This window comes from Melospiza georgiana, chromosome 4 (assembly GCF_028018845.1).
Source record: "Melospiza georgiana isolate bMelGeo1 chromosome 4, bMelGeo1.pri, whole genome shotgun sequence".
Lineage (NCBI taxonomy): Eukaryota > Metazoa > Chordata > Aves > Passeriformes > Passerellidae > Melospiza > Melospiza georgiana.
This window is the reverse complement of record NC_080433.1, coordinates 35,237,262-35,256,240: the sequence shown is the minus strand read 5'-3', so window position 1 is coordinate 35,256,240 and position 18,979 is coordinate 35,237,262. Positions and strand designations below refer to the sequence as shown.

General features: G+C 34.3%; 1 protein-coding gene across 8 annotated transcripts in view; it reads right to left on the bottom strand.

Moving 5' to 3' along the window:
• The window catches only part of ANKS1B (ankyrin repeat and sterile alpha motif domain containing 1B), a 408,202-nt gene that overhangs the window by 345,892 nt on the left and 43,331 nt on the right, over positions 1-18,979 (bottom strand). For all 8 annotated transcript variants that reach the window (XM_058022133.1, XM_058022128.1, XM_058022125.1 and 5 more), the window contains exons 2-4: positions 16,585-16,665; positions 12,815-12,971; positions 3,455-3,751 (exon numbers count right to left, since the gene is read on the bottom strand). In XM_058022133.1, coding sequence (XP_057878116.1) covers positions 3,455-3,751; positions 12,815-12,971; positions 16,585-16,665 — 535 coding nt within the window. The remainder of the gene's footprint in view (positions 1-3,454; positions 3,752-12,814; positions 12,972-16,584; positions 16,666-18,979) is intronic.

The following is an 18,979-nucleotide window of genomic DNA, read 5'->3' as shown; positions in this document are numbered from 1 at the left end:
TAAAACAGTACCTGCCCCTGCTTACTACTAAATACAGGTCAACTGGACACATAGATCAAGCTAGGACAGGAGGACATTGTCAACAGCACACCAAAATACCCAGGTCAACTTGGAGTACAATTTGTAGGCTCACAGAGAAGCATCAAGGATTTTAATAATTACATATTTTCTTTTAATCATGTAAATATGCAAGAGCTTGTAATTAGGTCACTTGTCTAGTCCTTATTCATAGGCAGTTTGCTATAGTTCTGACATGGATTTCAGACAGAATCTGAAGGACAGAAGGTAGCTTTGCAAATTGATTCACAGAATATCCTTCATAGACAGTGAGAGCAAAAAGGAGGGGGCACAGCTTTTGGCAGAAATACCAGGGATAAGCAGTGGAAATTGCCATCATTATTGGAACAGACAGGGAAGGCAAATAGGGATAAATGAAAGTTGGATAAATAGAAGAGGCCAGTATTTTAGGGTATTTATAATTATTAAACTACTGTTTACATGAAACATACTGAACTGTGCAGTGTATTAATTTACTGAAGGTCCAAAGTCTCTGACTCAACCAAAACATGTATATTTTTCATATGTTTCAATTTAAATGAAAACTCCAAAGCATAAAGAGATGAAGCAGATTTGTATTGCCCACTCCTAAATAATTCCAGATTGAAGGATAGTGGATAGACCTGGGAAATTAATAAAATGTGTGATTAATTAAATAAAATAAATGCTCTCTTTCATTAGTCCAAATTTTTGCTGTGATTAAAAGTGCTGAAGGAGTAAAACAGAGAAAGATAAGATGGCTAAAGTAAACCTCCCATTTAAATAAATACATCTTTACAACTACAGAGTGATACAAGACAGGCTACTCCTATTATCATCTCTAAATATTCTGAGAGGTCTCTGTGGTGATAAACTGAATTTATTTAACATGTTTAAATGTGTGCAAAGTTGTTGTTTACCACATAAGGTTTTACTTTGTAAATTGTTCTTTCCCAAACAGTGATGCAGATCAATTTAATTCATAACAAAATAGCTTTAAGTGACAAGCTGATATTTTTTGCTCTCCTCACCTTAAGCTGCCAGTAATCATCAACAGAATTTTTCAGAGGCTATAGAAGTAATAAGTTAATAAGCCAAATTACCAATATGTTAAGTTGCTGAATGAAAAGGAACATATTGATAGAGAATCTGTGTACCAGCAAGAAAATAAATTATATTTCCTTATGGCAACTGGGACAAAACCTCTAAGAAACAAGATAGCCTAGTGAAAAAAAAAAAAATCTCTGCCTCTGAATAACTACAGAAAAAAATCTAAGAATATAAATCACTTAAAAGCAATTAGAATAAAGAAAAACACATACGAGTAAGCCCTATAATTTTAGTGGAGATGTCAGAGAGATCACCATTACTAAAAGAATCTTCCATTTCTTAAAAGATTCCAGGCACTGCATTTTTTAAAGTCTAGTGAAAAATTTTTAGTATAACTATAGATAAAAATGGCTTAGGAGAATTCGCAGTAGTGCTAAAATTATCTAGATTACATAAGAGGAAGAACACATTTCATAAAAGCATTGTGTAATATTTTGCCCTCATGTAACCATCAGTTTGTAAGTTGCCATGACAGAGACTATTTTCCTTCAATTATTCTATTTCTTAAATATCAATTCAGGCACCAGTTTCTTTCTAAATTTTTCCTCATTCTTTTGCTAGAGATAAAAGAGAAATCATACATTCAGAAATATGCATTTGAAAGTTCTATGTTGCTGTAGCGTTAAACTTTTCTAAATTACTGAAACTGTAGTAATAGAAAAAATGAGCTGCTTATATTAACCTTTGCAAAAGTCTCTGTAAGTAAAGAAAATCAAAATCAAATTAAATTGAAAGCTTGATGGGTGACAAATTCACAAATCATACAAAAGTGATTCACTTTAAAATAGTTTGAAACAAGTATCAACACTAACTCAAAATATGAGAGAAGTAATGAAAGTAGTAAAACAATTTTACCACATTTTGCGATGGAAGGCACTTGAGAATATCCACTTTTAATCTTAAAATACACTAATGTTTTCTGATTTGCTTTGTTTTGTTGATTTGTTTTTTTTTTTTAATCTATCTTTTCTTCTCCACTTCACATTCTTTTTCTCAAAACTTAGACCCTGATGGAAGAATCCAGAAATAAAAGTGTATGGAATCCAGGTCCCATCTTTCCATATAAAAGGGAATTTTGCGAATAAAGGAGTTTAATTAAAAGCACCTTAATTAAAGCTTAAAATAGATATTAATTTTAATTAAAGTTTAGACAAAGTTTGCAAGATTTGTTCACAGATTCACAGAATCTTCTAAGTTGGAAGTGACCCAGAAGGATCATCAAGTCCAACTCTCAAGTGAATGGCCCATAGAGAGATTGAACCCACAACTTTGCTGGTTTTATCAACAGGCTCTACTGCTAAGTGGTAGAGAATGTCTGAATGTGACACTAAAGTAAATGTAATTAATTTTGGTTGCTTGCTTATTTTATCTGAAAATAGATATAAACCTGAAACAACCTTAAATCGAAGCATATTTTATACAGTGAGAGAGAGACAGCAAGGAAGTTACTCCATTTATGAAGATTAAATCCACTCTACAACAAACAGTGCCATCAATCAAATCAAGAGAAATCATAAGATTGAGGCAACATTTCAGAACACATAACAGAATCCAGTCCTCTGTAGTTAAAAGGCCTGGACACCTTCCAGTACAAAGAATTGAACAGAAAATTCACTGCTGCTGTACATTGTGTCTCTTCCCATCTACGTCTATTTTATTTAAAGTTACCCCTTTAACATCCTTATAACTTACTGTGCATAAAACCCAATGTGCCAAAGAGCTGACAGGTTGGGACAGTAGCTGGGAGAGTGTATTGCTATAGAATTTTCTCACAGATTTACACAAGAAGCGTTTAGAAATGCAAAAATAAAAATTGTTATTACTTTGTAACTGGAGTTTAGAATGGAATACTTACAGGAAATAATTACAGCTCTCAATGAAACACTGTTTTAGATTGCTGTGACCAAGGGCCATAGCTCTAGAAAATCAGCTTACAGCCTTTTGCAGCCACTCTTGTACAAAATATATTTATACACACCTACACGAATAGTTGATATGATTTGTGTATCTACATGTTTCAAGACAACACTAAAATATGCACTCAGCTTTGAAGATACGTATCTTTCTTGAGTTATCCCTTTTAACACATTGAGTTGTAATAAATAGAGTTGTATTATATATCACCTTGCAGCATTTCTAATAAAGTAAATGCAAGTGTATCTTAAAGAAGAAAATGTAAGAAGTAATTTCATTTAAATCATAGTCTAATGCAGGGGGAAGGAAGGAAAGGAAGGAAAGGAAGGAAAGGGAGGAAAGGGAGGGAGGAAGGAAGGGGGTGAAGAAGGGAAGGGAGGAATTACACACTAACTTGGCAGCTGACATCCATTCCAGCCTCCAGAAGCACCTGCACGACAGCTTTGTGGCCATTACGAGCAGCAAGATGCAAAGGAGTGTGTTTTCTTGTATTACAGTTCATCAGGTTGGGATAGGCTTTGATGATCATTTTCACAACGCGCAGACGTCCATAAAGTGCTGCCAGATCCAGAGGTGTTTCCAGTTTGTTGTTTCTTATTGTGGGGTCTGTCAGCTCTTCCAGCAGAACAGCAACAACTTCTGAATGACCATACTGAGCTGCACAATGCAGTGCTGTTTCATTTTCATTGTTCTGTTAAAAAAATCCAAAAGCTTCAGATATTCATGTTTAATCCACAACAGAAATGCTCAGCTTCTATAAATTGCTTCCGTGAGCTCACTACAGAGGCAGAGTTTGTAATATAATGTATGGTAATATATGTTAAATGCTTCAAAATTACTCCACTGAAATTTTAATAATAACATATTAATACTTCAGCTTGCTGCTCTCAAGCAGATGAGCTTCTTATGTGTCTACACTGCTCCCAATCCATTTTAGCAACATGCCCCTCAAAACCTTGTAGCTCATGATATGCCAAAATCTGTAAACTTCTTTGATTCAACTGTTCCTGAAATTATGATTGAGTCCTTCTCTTAAAAATACTCTGACAGAGAACAATCTCTTCTTGATTTTGCTCATTTTATACCATAGCGGTTTATTATTAGAGAAATGGAATTATGGAGCAAAACTGCAGTGCAAATGTATCAGGCACAAAGTTAGTTTCATGTATCACTATAAAAAGTTACTATTCAGACAACAATTAAAACTCTGAAGAAGACAAAACAGCACCTATACAAATATTTACAAATCCTTTAAGCATTTGGTCTTCTCAGGACTCCAGAGAGAGGTATCTATGTGTTTTATGGCATTTGAGTAGGCATATGCTCACAAATATGCATGTGAACAGGTTTTTGCTCCATAAAGCAATGTCCTCCAAGTGTTTCTCGAAATATTACTCAAACTTAAGAATAAATATTGAGAATAAGCATTATATTTTGTAATTGTTTCCTTCCAATTCTGTCTGTATACTTGCAACACCAAAAAGACAACTTCAGGAAAAGACAAAGGAAATAGTTTATTGAGCTCTCTGAATTCTATATGTCATCCATATTATTAATACATCATATGCAGAATTTACAAAGCTTTAAAATACTCTAGATGCTCTAAATTTTAGAAGTATATACATTGACTGCTTCTTCTGATAAATTATTTCTAAAATGCTGTGACGGTTTAGGAATATTGTAAAAGAACAAAATCAATAAGCTATATAAAAAATTTAAGATTCATGTAAATTCAGAAAAGATGCAAAAGAAAGTTAGAGATATCACTCTAAACGAAGAAAAAGTGGCAAATTTGAATCCATAGTTCTATTCTTCAAGGAGAGAGCTGAAGAAAGTTCAGGGGACAGAGAACTGAAAACAGAAAATGACAATTGCCTTTTAAAAGACAGGAAGAATCAGAGATTCAGAGAAATTAGGCTTTGGGCTCTTACTCAAAAGCCAGCTAAGATAAGAATATTCATGTTGTACAGTAAAAACTAGAAAGGAGTATTTTTGGTAATGATGTTTCTAATTCTGTAACCAAAAACTCAACTCTTGGGTTTGTGGTTTTAAAACATGACTGTCATTTTCATCTCTTGCAATCTAAGACGACTCAGATGAACTTGGGAAACAGAAGAGACAGATCAATACATTCAGATAAACCAATGTTGCAGTCAAACTCATGGGTGTCTGCAACACTACACAAGATCTGAGACTAGAGTATGTTTCCTGCTAAACTGCAACATAGAGGCTAGAGAAGATCCAGGTGGAGAAGCTTCCACTGGCAGACACGGCTTGATGCCTAGTAAGTATTTAAATCATTGTGCATCATTCAGACCACCATGTCGGCTTTCTTTATTGCACAGACCAGAAATTCATATTAAAATATATATACTGTCACAATACTACACTTCTGCAACGTTCTACCAACTACCTGAAATAAGCTTTTTGTGCTCTAGTGACTTTAATAAATCTTCAAATAGGACCCAGCAAAGTAATTTTTTATGTACAATTGTATGCCCACAAACCACAAGCACAGTTTATTAAAATTAATTTTTAAATTTTTCAATATTTCATAGACTGCTAGATGAACAGGTAACTGCAGCCTGATTTTGTGTACAATTAAGTATGAACATCAGATAGTTGCACACAAAATGGACAATCATGGTAATTTTTGCCTACAGTTACTGTATTTATATGTCCGATGGACATAGCTACACAAGAAGTTGTGTAATAACTATACATCTAACTATATTGGCATTCTAGGAGGTAAATAACAAAATACATGCTTACAATTAAATATCTGTCCAAAATCATCTGAGAGTTTTTTGAAGAACTTATGGAAGTACTAATTGAACTACTTCAAATCTTGTGCCAACTATGCTAATATTGTAGCTTAAGAGTATTCTGATTTCCAAAGAAACAAAAATTTAATTTGCTATGCTATTTGCTTTTCTCAAAATGTGATAGACAGATGCAGACACATAGATATCAAACAGTACAAGTCGCTGCTGCTGAGCAGCAAACTGGAATTTGCTCCCTCTGGATAAAGAATATCCAGATGAATTTTCACACAAAGACATTGAAAAGAAAAGGTACATTTTAAACTAGCCTGATGCAGAAAAGCAAAGTAACAAAATGTTATAATTTTCAGATATATATTGTTGAACACTTTTATATGGTTTGTATTTGCCAAATAAATGCTACATTTCAGTTCATGACCAATTGAACTGATAAAAAATTAGAAAGAGCTACATATCACTGAAATAAAGCAAAAGAATGCAGCCTGGGCAAACATGATAATTAAATTACCTTCATATATGCCCTCATAACAAGAATTGTACATACTGTGTTATCAGAGCTGAGAGGTACTACCTAATTAAAACTTGATAGCAAAACATTCCACCTTCTCCAAAATGTAAATTAATAGCTTCAATTCAGGTAGAGAACAAAATTATTTTTAACCTTCAAAGAGTAAATTAAGACTTGCTTAACTGCCCTCTAAATTTATCTACTTTGACAATTTAGTACTACTTATATAAATCAGGTTAGAATGGAGAAGAAAGGAGAGGAGACTATTGATTTTAAGGTAGTTTGCCTTCATATCCCTAAAGTCACATAGTATTTTGAAGCAATATTTTAAAAATGCAAAAAAACTCTTCAAGAAATTGGCAACAATTTAGTGCTCTTGCCTGTATTTTCAGTTCCAAGCATAAACAATTGTTTCTGGAGCACAGAAAGTTTATGTGTTAACAGTCATTGCAATGAGCAGGTGATCTGCTAAAAAATACCTGCAAGCAAATTACCATTCTGTAATTAGAGCCTCAAATTTGATACCCAAGGGGTAAATAATACATCTAGTGCTGAAGAAAAAGACTAGAATCCTTCCAGCAATTTTGGATACTTCATGATATGTTAGCAACTACAAGATAGATTCTACACCTCAACGGTTCTAAAAGAAAGATTGAGAAATAAGAACCAAGAAAAGACATACAAAATGTAAGGTAAATAGAGTAGACCAATATTACGCAAACACAGTATTTTAAAAACAGAGGCCAACATTCGCGAATAATAATATTTTTGTCAAGTAGTTACTCCTACAGTGCAAAGGACCTTGTTCAGAAATAAGGAAAGCATTCTATGAGTCAGCTTTAAACCTTTTTTAAATTTTCTTCATTATTTGTTACAAGTGTTATTTTGTGGGCAAGATCCTGACCTTTTGTAGCCTTTCTCTGAATCTCTTCTCTTCCACATACAGCCAGAACTCAGGCTGGTGTGGCTGCAAACTCAACTCTGCCTTCAGTGCCCCCTGCACCTCCTCAGAATCTGCAGGCTGTGCTACATCATTCAGCTGCTAGGGAGGTGTGCCACTGCAAAATGTACAATATATCTTGAGGTCTATTAATTAGAGAGCAGATTAGCAAATACATTACAGAGACAGTTATTGTAGCTTGGCAGTCTGATAGTGAAGTACAGGAAGTATCAAGAGAATGAATGGCTATCATGAATATTATAGAGGCCCTTGTGAAGCCACTATTAAACTGTGGGTAAAATCAGGACATTTATTGTATAGTTGTGAAGTCCTTTTTTTCTTTGCCAAGCAAGTTTTAAATCTCCTAAAGTCCATGCAAATACTGTATCAGCAATGATAACCCAAGTACTGATTTAACACACCTTTCCAAAGGATGCTCAACTCCTTTTTTTATCAAAAAGGAGTTGAAAAAGGAGACTTCCTAAATCACTGAGCCATTTTTGTCACATAATCCCAAAGTAAACTAAATGAACAAAACATTTGTTATTAAAAGCTTTTTGCTTTTTCCTCGGTTGTGAAATGAGAATTTAAGTTGAAATTAAAGAAGGAGGTAACAATGGGAGATTCTGGTGGGACATTCTGGAAACACCTATCTATATATGCTGAATATACTCAAAAGTAGTCAACTAGAAGAAAAAAACAATACAAAAATATGGCTTTCATAACTAAATAAATAGAGAAAAAAGGAGTGAAAGAATATATGCAAGACAGAGAACGGAATGACCTCAGGATGGTCTTAGTTTCTGTATTAAATCAGGAAGACAGTTTCCTGAGAAGTTCCACCAAGAAGTTAATTATTCTGAAAAAATAAAGGAAGTTTGTCTGCAAGTTACTCAGAGTGAATTTAAATCAAATCTACTGACTCCCCATTGAAATTCACTTTTACTTATGTAAAAAAGTAATGTAATATGGTTGACTACTTTTAAAAACATTTTTTCCCAATTTATTGTTGCAATTGGCTTAAATCAGAAAGATTGTGTGTGCACTTTTTTTCCCTTCTAAAAAAATATAGTAAGAGCTGGAAGGGAAACACTGAAATTCATATACTAGTATCAAATTAATTGAGGGGTAAAACCAAATGCAGAATTTGAAAAGTATTGGGTTTGCAGGCTATTTTGGAACTGAACTGAACTTCTGGAAATCCATGAGGTATCACTGAGAGAAGTCCATGTTTCATTTGGATGATTTGGAGAACTTCGCAAATATGTTAAAATTTAGGTGTTTACATCATATGAATGCATCCTGGACTCTCTTCATATTCCAGAAGAATTGTTGAGTGTTTTTAAAGAAATGTTGGTGGGTTTTGTGGCAATTACAATTTGATGCAAAAGCAAATTCTACAGCACACTAAATCCATAAAAATTTCCCAAGTGTTCACATTTTTTCCTGTAAATTTTTCACAACTCATACTCCGTATATATATAATTGGAATATATTTTATTCATATTTAATAAGAAATTTATATATTTAATAGGATATATTTATATTTATCCCTGAATAATATCAGGGATTTTTTCCTGAAAAAACCAAGCACTGCATATTGACCTGTATGTGGCTGTTATTAAACATTTTTTCTTAAATTAGGATTTGTTATCAATTGTGCAATTTTATGATGAAAGTTGCCACAATAAATATTTTAGCTATCCAGATCTGTTTTGCAGAAATAAATTATAAATAGTTTGACTGTTAACAGCACACACTTTTGTTTTATTATCAATTAACAAATCTTAATCTCATACTGTTTTAATTCAGTTTATAGTTTACGTAATTTTAAATCCTCAATGAAGTTAAACCCTACATTTTTGCAATGTCACCATATTTTGTGATTTAAAACATACACCATGCCTGTCAACTAAGACTCCTACATGAAACAGTGATAGAATTCTTCATACATAATTGTTATGCTCTAACCATTCTCTGTGTGTAGAGCTGCCAGGCTACATTCCACTACCCCCATAATATAATTGTCATTCAGCTGTTTGTCTCTTTACTGTTTGTTCCAATTTTATGTAATAGGAACAGCAGGGGGCATTCAGAGCTTTAGATGCTGGATATGGTTGCATATGATGCTACTTAACTGCATTTTCAAAGTGTAGAATGCAGTTTCATCAATTTACAATATACCAAATAAAATTATTTCATCTAATATAAATTTATGCATCACGAGCTTGTCATTTATTTCTTTGTTCAGTCATCCAACTGCTTTCCCATAAGTTTTTAGAAGCATTTCTTTCACACAATTTCAATCAGATAGATGAAAACAAAAACATGTTACAAATTAGTTGCAATAATTTTTTAAATCATGAATGAAATTTTCTTAAAATGCAAACAATTACATCTTAATGTGATTCTTGGAAAAAAAAAAACACCACTACCAAAAAAAAGCAGAGGAAAAAAATAGTCTGGCTTGAGTGCACTATTTGCTGAGGTCAAAAATTGTTATGAAATATGGCTGTCCTCATCTCCAGCTCTCAGAAGAAAAAGGAAAGAAAAGTAGTCCAGGATTTCTTAGAAGCCACAGCTTCAGAGAGAGAAGTTAATAGATCGTTGAGGAGACACCTGCCTTACAGAGCCTATCTGCAAATAAGCAAAGGCCTCAGAATCCTACAGGCTCACGGGAAAGCACAACAGGTGTTAGGGTGAGGATGCCTCAGGTGTTATTTGAGGATATGTGGGTGGAGGTGGCTCTGTAACAACACCACATTCCCTCTTTCTGGGATACAGAGGATATTCTCCTGCACACAGTGATCATTAGCAGAGGGAAGTAGGTGCCAGCAAAGTAGTCCACACGCTAAACTTGGCCATTGCCTAGAGTGGAACATTAAGGAATTTACAAGGTCAGAAAAACTCTGTATATGTGAGTTTAACTTCAAAGTTTGATGTGATCAAGATGCCCTTAAAAGACTTAAGATGCAACATTTCTTGTGAGGATTGCTCACACATTTTCTATTGTAAGGTTTTTGGGTTAAACACATAAACAGAAGGACCTTTTTTGAGTCAGTGGTGTTTAGAAGTATCAGCTGCATCCCTGCTTATTTGCTCCAGTGATCAAAGCAGATACAGCACACCTAATCAAGTCTGACAATATTCTTAAAGTCTGAGCATATATGTGGGATTGGGGAGAAGTAGGTTTGAATTTACATTTCTCTTTCTGATCTTACTGAAATATCTTTTTGGCTCTCAGCCTCTTGGAAGCTCCTACACAGTTTCCAGTATTCTGTCAGGAGAACATACGTAATGTCTTCAAGCAAATGCGTGACACGCGATTCAATAGTTGCTTTTTGTTTTGTTGCATAAATAAAACTGAAAATACCTCTCCTTGACAAAAGCTAATCCTACAGTTCAACTAGTTTCATCCTACATAAAACAACTGATGAGAATGAGAAAGTTGGAGAATTATGTTAATCTGAAATTGAAATCACAAAATGACAAATTTTGAGTATTATTTTTTTCTTGAATATGCCAGAGTATTACAGGATATCCCAGAAGACTGCCACATGGACATATTTTATTACTTTACTTTCCTATATTTCCTGCACTAATACTTGATATTCATATCTTAGTTATTGTATGGATTCCAATGGCTAGGTGTATAACCTCAGATATCAAATAGATTACTCAAAGCATGGTGTTTGGAGTGTTTGTAATCTAGGTCTCCCATTTCTTATCTTCTCACTGTTTGCCTTCTGGCCACACTACTGTAGGCACTGAAAGAACAATTAATATGTAAGATTGCACTTTGCCATTTGAGGTGCTGTGGGGTGCCAGGTGGGACCATACCTGGACTTCACCACTCTCTCTACAAGGACCTGAAAATTCTGAGCACCCTCTGTCACACTCTCAGGCCCATGCAGATGTCTCAGTTACTGCAGGGTCTCAGAAGATCCTGCATTTCTGTGTTTGGACACAAATCCCTCTTTTAGTCATCTGGATAGCCTTGTTGGCTCCTGTGATTACACAGCCCAGACCTCTGTGGAACCAAAAGGTGACCGTGCAGGCAATGCAGGCAATTATAGTTTAGATCTGAATTAGGAGCTGACTCCCACCTTCACATTCCAAGTCTCTGACTACCTGTTGAAGATTGCAATGCAAGTTGTTTTCCATTACCATCTGTATGGCAGATTACCTTTGTCAAGTGGGCAGTTTGCCTTATCTCTCTCTGAGTGACCACAATCACACCTTCTTCAGGAGAGGAAATTGCTGATAACAGACTATTGAATGCCACTGCATGACTGATGAGAACTACAACATCCCATTGTGAGATGCTCCACCCAGAGGGGGGAGCCAAGCATTGCTACCCAGATATAATCCAGAAGATTTTGAGACTCTGGCATGGCTTTCTCCATGGGATTCCCCAGAGAAACAGCAGCTGTCTTCCACTGGATCTTCAGAGGAAGAATACATCCTTCTCTACAGGACCCCCTGCTCCAACAGAACCACACTTGACACTCCAGAAAGACTGCAGCCACATTTCCAATTGGACTGCCACCAACACCCCACAAGGTGTCAGGTTGAGTTCTGACTCTGTCAGTGCTGTTTTAGTGTACTGCGTTGTCTATTTTATCCTTTTATTTTTTTCCTTTCCCTATTAAAGAACTGTTATTTCCTGCTCCCATATTTTTTGCCTGAGAGCCCCTTAATTTAAAATTTATAGTAATTCGGAGGGGTGGGGAGGGTTTACATTCTCCATTTCAGGGGAGGCTCCTGCCTTCCTTAGCAGACTCCTGTCTTTCCAAACCAAGACACTACTCTGGCAAATGCAATTGTTTAATGGTTACTGTCTGCATTTCACAGCCTACTTCCAGCTCTTAAGCAGCTCAGCCTAGATGGTGTCAAATTTTAATCAGCTTCTTTCTATTTCTAAGTACTATTCCTATGAATGGACCATGGAAGAATACACAGAATAAAAACAGAAGGTGTATCATATGTTTGACAGCAGAATGCAACATGCTTATACTGCCCTTACACACTGTAATACTCTCAATAATCTTCTCTTGGTCTTTCTTTTTATCTATCCTTTCCACTGCATGTGCATCCATGCAGCCCATCTGGTTTGATATTTACCTCTGCATATCTGATTATTTACAGTACTCTTAAAATATACCAAGGATATTAATTTTATCTCAAAGATTTTCAGGAACTTAGTATCTCAGAGTAGAAAACTACAAATTTACAATCATACAAAAAAAGATGCAAAGTTAGAGTATGTCTTCATGTGATTTTTCCAAAGCAAACAGAAGGTTTTTGCATACTTTTAAAATCTAATATTCTTTAAGTCAGTGCCTATTCAGAAGAAAGGTATCTGGTATGCTTATAATGGAAGATTTTATCAATCTTGGAGAAGAAATTACTCAAACAATGGAAAACAGACTTTTTTAAACTTGTCTATAAATTGGTCAAACCCATAGAATATGTGCTGGATTTTTTTTTCTGATGATACACAAATATTTTTTATCACTTCACCTGTTCATTCACTCTGGAGTGTGATGGTCCATGATGGATGAGAATCTTCACAATATCTACATCTCCTCTCCAAGCAGCCAAGTGAATAGGAAAGTAACCTTTATTATCTGCTACATTAGTTGATGCTTCATACTGAAGTAATTTGAGAACTATATCCCTAGAAAACAGGAGGTAAATCTCAAAATCAACAGAAAACTAATTTTATTAAGTTTTTACATGAACATGCATTTGACCAATATTTTTATCCTGGAAAATAGAAAAAAACCAAACCTGTATTTCAAGCAAAACCGCTACAAAAAGTGAAGACAAATAATTTCTGAACATGAAATAGATAGTGAAACATAGACAAAAAACTATTAATTGATATTAATGATTCTTACTTATGAATACCATCAACAATATTATCATCAGATCTCTGAATCTGTTTCTTTCAATAGGATCACCTGGCCCTAGAATTATCTTTAGAATTTTCCTGTACAGAACATGTGCATGTCCTCAAGGCACTAAAGGCAGAGAAGTACTCTTGTCTCCATCACAGCTGAGCTCTGGAGGCAGGATGACAAGAGGATAGTTTGATGGACACATTTCTTACTGTAAGGCTAAGTAATAGTCTTTCCTCTTCTTTAAGGCATTATCTCAAAGATATTTAGGAAACAATTTAATGATGATCTAGCTAGATTTATGACATAGCAGTTATTTCATAGAAGTTATACATAGAAGTTATTTTCATTTTCCACACTCAGCTGTCTTATAGCAGTGAGGGGAAAAGTGACTTATTACCATTTTAATTCTCTTTATATTCCTTTTGGCATGGCTTATCACACATTAAGTGAAAGATTAGCATAAATTGGTATATTGCATCCCTGATTTTTAAGCAGTTTCCTGTACTTAACTTCAAAAGCTAAACTAAAAATCAGCTGTGTGGTACGATAATATTACCAAGTATGTCAGAAAGTAAATAAATTCTGTCTTGCTGCTGCATTTGTAGTCTCATAGTTTGACACAGTCTGGCCTCCTTAGTTATTAAGCTAAGAGAATCTATGATCCAGTGTGGGCAGCTCTATGCACATTTTTTACAAATATGGAAAGACTTACTGATTTGGCTCAAAAAAACCATTGAGGGGAGGGAACTTAATGTAGCCTATGTTATGACAAAGAAATTACCACAAATTAAGAGAGAAAATAAATCTAATGCTGTTATTCTTCCAACCTTGATAGAACCTTATTTAATTGCATATTGAAAGACAAATGTGATGAGTTATGAGGGAATATATCCAGCACAAAAGAAACTGCCAGTTGACTTCAAAAGATACTGGAGTCATCACATCTAAGCTTTGAGGAAAATTTAAGCTGAATTTTGGTTACTCCTGACAAGGTCAAATTCCATGAGAACAGCCAAAAAAAAAAAAAAGAGCAGGTCCACTACAGAAAGATTCCTGTTGCACAAAAAGTTCCAGAAAAATGACTCCTGAGGGAAACTTTTTAGTACACATAAGGTTTGAGAGATTTCCCATTAAATAATAGTTTGCAGTAAATCATCCAATGAGAGCTAGACATACACAGCGGTTCCTTTGAAAGGAGCACCAAACAAAGGAAGCCTAAACTGAGCTGAGTAGAAGAAGATCAGAAGAAAAGCTCTGCACAGATGAAATCTATAGATTAAAACATACAGGAATTTTTGGGAAGAGTCTATTATGAGATTTGAGTTACAAAATAGAACACGCATCTCCTCCATCCTTCAAGAATGCCCTGACCCATCACACTTATCTAGGATGAGTCTTTTTTAGTCCTTTGGCAGAACTTTTTCATTTTGTACAAATACATTTCAGAGAGGAGGAGACAAAGTCCTTAGCCCAGTAACATTACTGGGCTAAGTGAAATTACTTAGGAAACAGATTCCAGTGCCTGTCCCAGATATAATTAATTACTTATATAAAGCAGAATAGTTTCACAAAGAAAGAAAATGATCCCACAATGGCCAAGAAGGAGGGCATTCATCACATTCAGTGATCAAGCAAGATTTGAACAATGGTGTCCAAGTATCCCAGCCACAAATCATTGAATTATTGCTTTTCTTGAAAAACTCTGAAATCTCTCACATTCAACCTAGTGTAAAGTGGGAAAAATTAAAGTCCCAGAAGTTTTTAAAAGACAGGAACTTCTCGTGTCAAATAATCGTATGCCATTTTCATTTTGAATATCAAGTCTGAAAACTCAAATAGAGAGTAATGTATTGGTTATTTGTAATGACTAAAATAACAAAACTAGGACCACCAGGTATCTGTCCAGTTCTCTTGCTGTCCATGCTACCATTGCAGCAGGATCAGTATAATGGCTTGGGTAACAACAGGTCCTGAAACCCTCATGATTTATCACAAAATATCTCAAGATGTATTCCAGTTTAATATAACAAGGTATAATTGTGATTTCAATTAATGCTACTTATCCTGCTGAGAGTGTAAGGGGTCCTGGCAGCCAACACAGAACTTTTCAAAGGCTGTAGTTATATCTGCTGCTGTACATAAGTCCACATTTTTAAGTCCTCCCTGACGCTGGAATAAGTTTGGTCAATACTTAGTCTAAAATCATGATTTGGCTTTTGTGTGTTTTCAGACTTCATATTGCTAGAATTCACTTGAACCTCTGATAGTTTTAGTGTTTATACAGCAATATTTTTAACTTTCTGTGTAACTATTACTGTATTGCTAGTATTAAATATACCAATCCCAGTTTTCATCTATTTAAAATCAGCAATCTTTGCAAGTCAGTGCTTGGGATTTGGTTGGTCAAAAATCAGCAATAGCAAAAGAATCCATAAATAATGAAGAAAAATGCTGAGATTAACAGACCATTTTAAGAACTTAGGCCTAATTATGTGGAAGTAAAAATATATTAATGGATGATTCTGAACCTTCCTACACAGCTAAACTTTGAAAAATGCACAATATCTAGTTCAAGAGTTCACATTATATATTTATTTAGAAAATACATCCCATATTCATCAAACAATTGATCCATCCTAAAGGAAACAGGCACCTTTCTAGAATACAATTGAAGACATCCTAAAGTTTAAATTTTTCATTCGAACAATGCAAAAATTCTGCTATGAGTAAGATAAATAAACAACAGTTATGTGTTATTTTATGGACAGTCCAAAATCACATTAAAATGCATGCGGACCAGTCTTAATTTCCTCTGGGTTTGGATCAATTCCTCATCTCCCACAGAGAAGTTTAACCAAAACTTTATGTCAAAACTTTATTTAGTGAAAATACCCTTTTTTTTTCCTTGCTCTCAAGGGTATAATTACTAAATATTCTTTCCATGTTACTTTTGCTTTGATAATGATTAATCTCTACTGTTCTTTGTTTCACACAATTGCTTCCTGAAATGCTCACACTCTACACATATGTGCATACATACAGAAATATAACACAATATTTTCTGCTGCAATTTCCCAGCAATGAAAACTACAGCCAAGACCAGCAGCAACAACGCTAAATTTCCCCCAAACCGAGGAAGAATTTGGAAGAAGCAGTATAGAATCAATGGCTTTTAAACTACATTTCCCATTTGTCATTACTACTTATTGATATTGATGACACTGTCAAAACATCTTATATTAATTCATTCCATTTGGAAAAAAGGCACTTCAATATGTCAAGGTTTGTCAATTTTTGGGACAAACCTCAGAGCTACAATATGTTTTCTTGCATTACACAGTTAAGTATCATTCTAAAAATGATAAAAACGAAATGTTAGGCACTTACTTGTGTCCATTTAAAGCTGCATGATGTAAAGCAGTATAACCCGAACTGTCAGTGCAGTTTATGTTTGGTCCTCGCCAGATGCTGCAAATAAAGCAAAATTGTGATATTAATTTTTTGGCTTGGCAAGTACAGAAGTGTCAGAAATTTGATCTACAAATAACCTGAAGATCTCTGCAACAAGTGTGATTAAACATTAAGAGATGAATTACCTTGAAAGAAAGTTAAAATAGCAAGTGTCATCTTGATATCAATATAATTTATTTATAAAAATAATTTAACACATGCATCTATATAAGAGTCATGAACTTTATGTAGGGCAGACTCAAAGACTAATAACAGAATAGTCATTTCAATTAGAACTGTTCTCCCTCTATTACTCTGGTAATTACACTGAGGTTATCATCTGATTTTGTACTACTTTTCCACAAGTAGGTACTCATTGTCTTTAGGTCAGTTAGTCTAGAACCAAACAAACATCAGATTAGTGAGAACCAATCATATTGCTTAAAGGGGCAGGAAATCTGGGTTTTTTATTTACCTTGATATTTTAGTTCTCACTTTAGCCGATTATATTTTTTAAATAAATTAGATGCACTTTCAAAAATAAGTTAATTAAATTAAGTTTTGTTATCTTGCTGTATTTTACAGACAGCCTCATTACACGTCCTGTTTAACCAGTCTCATGATCTATTATGGGCTTTCTAAAAAACAGTAAAGGACATATTTTATTTCAAAGTGGAAAACGTGGCTGCTAATCTACCAAAACCAACAACTAAACCAAGCCCTGGAAATTGGATAACAGAGGTGCATTGAGAAGCAGCAAGCAGCAAATTTGAAACCGATTGTATCCTTGACAGAGGCAATTTACTTTTCCGTAACAGTTTTCATCATTAGTATTAAAACTTCCAGAATACAAAATAATGATTCCTGAATTAGTCTATATTCATTAGTTTCTAATACAGTGCTAAATAGTCACTGGGAAGACATATTTCCCTTCACTTCATACATTAGAATTAAGTGCTGTTGTTTAAAGAAAATAATTTGAAGCTAATAAGTGAAAAGAATTTTTCATACTGTCATTTTTCATTATCTACATCAGTAAAATGACATGTTATACTTAACAAATGATTTTTAAGATTTACCATTGAATCTGCATTTTATTACCTATAAAATGGAATATATATATTTGTACATATATATATATCCACACAAGGGAATACTGATGTAGACTGGTCTCTTTTTCATTGTGTGTACTTGAATGATTCATTAGCTCATAAACTTAAGCAGTTGTTTTCCTACAAGTAATACTGTGTGCATACAGAATTATTTGTGTGAAACATTGTGTTCTGCACTGAGCATAATTCTACATAATGCTGGGTACCTCACCTCTCTCTGCAATTTAATTTCTTGGAAGAACAGGATTGAATTATTTTCTTGGGTCCAAAGAAGCAAAGAAAAGAAAAAGCAGCTTTTTAAAAAAATCTGCTCAGACATCTACAGATGATCTTTTCTACAGAAGGCAACTTACAGATAAGACAAGTCATTCTAATCTTTTCAATTAGAGGAAATAATTTTAAGTTCAAGGAATAGTAAAAATTGAGTCCCTGAACTGCGAGCTCCTCTGCAACAGACAGATGTTATTTTTATGGCAAAGACAACCATTCCTTTCTATTAGAAGGAAATAAGTCCTTATCTATTGATGAGGTACAACCTCTCATACTTTTGCACAGTGTTTATCAATTATTGTTTATTTATTGAATTATATTTTCATCCTTTGATATATATACACCAGTTTATAGGAGAATGAAGAAAACAAGGAGTGGCATAGAAAGTAAGATTTAAAATATTACAAAAAAAACCACTACCAATCAGAACAATTTATATAGTTATGATATGGTTATAATTTGCTTGGTTTGACTTAGAGTTGTTAGGATTTGTCTATTGGCTTTTTTTTTTTAAAGTGCAGGGATCCATTAATTCATGTACTGTTCATGATGCACTAGGCACCATGAATTGAAAAAAAAAAAAAAAAACAAAGAAAAACTTACAAACTCCTACCAAAATTCCCTAAGATAACCCTCATTTGTTCTCCCCTAACTCTAATTTTCTTCTTTAATCCATTCACTAATTAAAGCATTGTTTTACTTCCTGACTCCAGTCTTAGGAAATATTTTTCTACTGAAACTATATCGACTTAAAAAAAAAAAAAACCTGAGACTTTGTTAGAGAGTACATAAATGCACCTGTGTCAAACTCCTCATGACACACGGGTTGGGCAGCTGAGGGGCAAAGGACCAAAGGCAAGGAGTAAATGCTGATGACACCAGAGACACCAGACAGGATGGACAGACTAATCACTGTCAGCTCCCAAAGGGTACACAAAGGCATGCTTAAA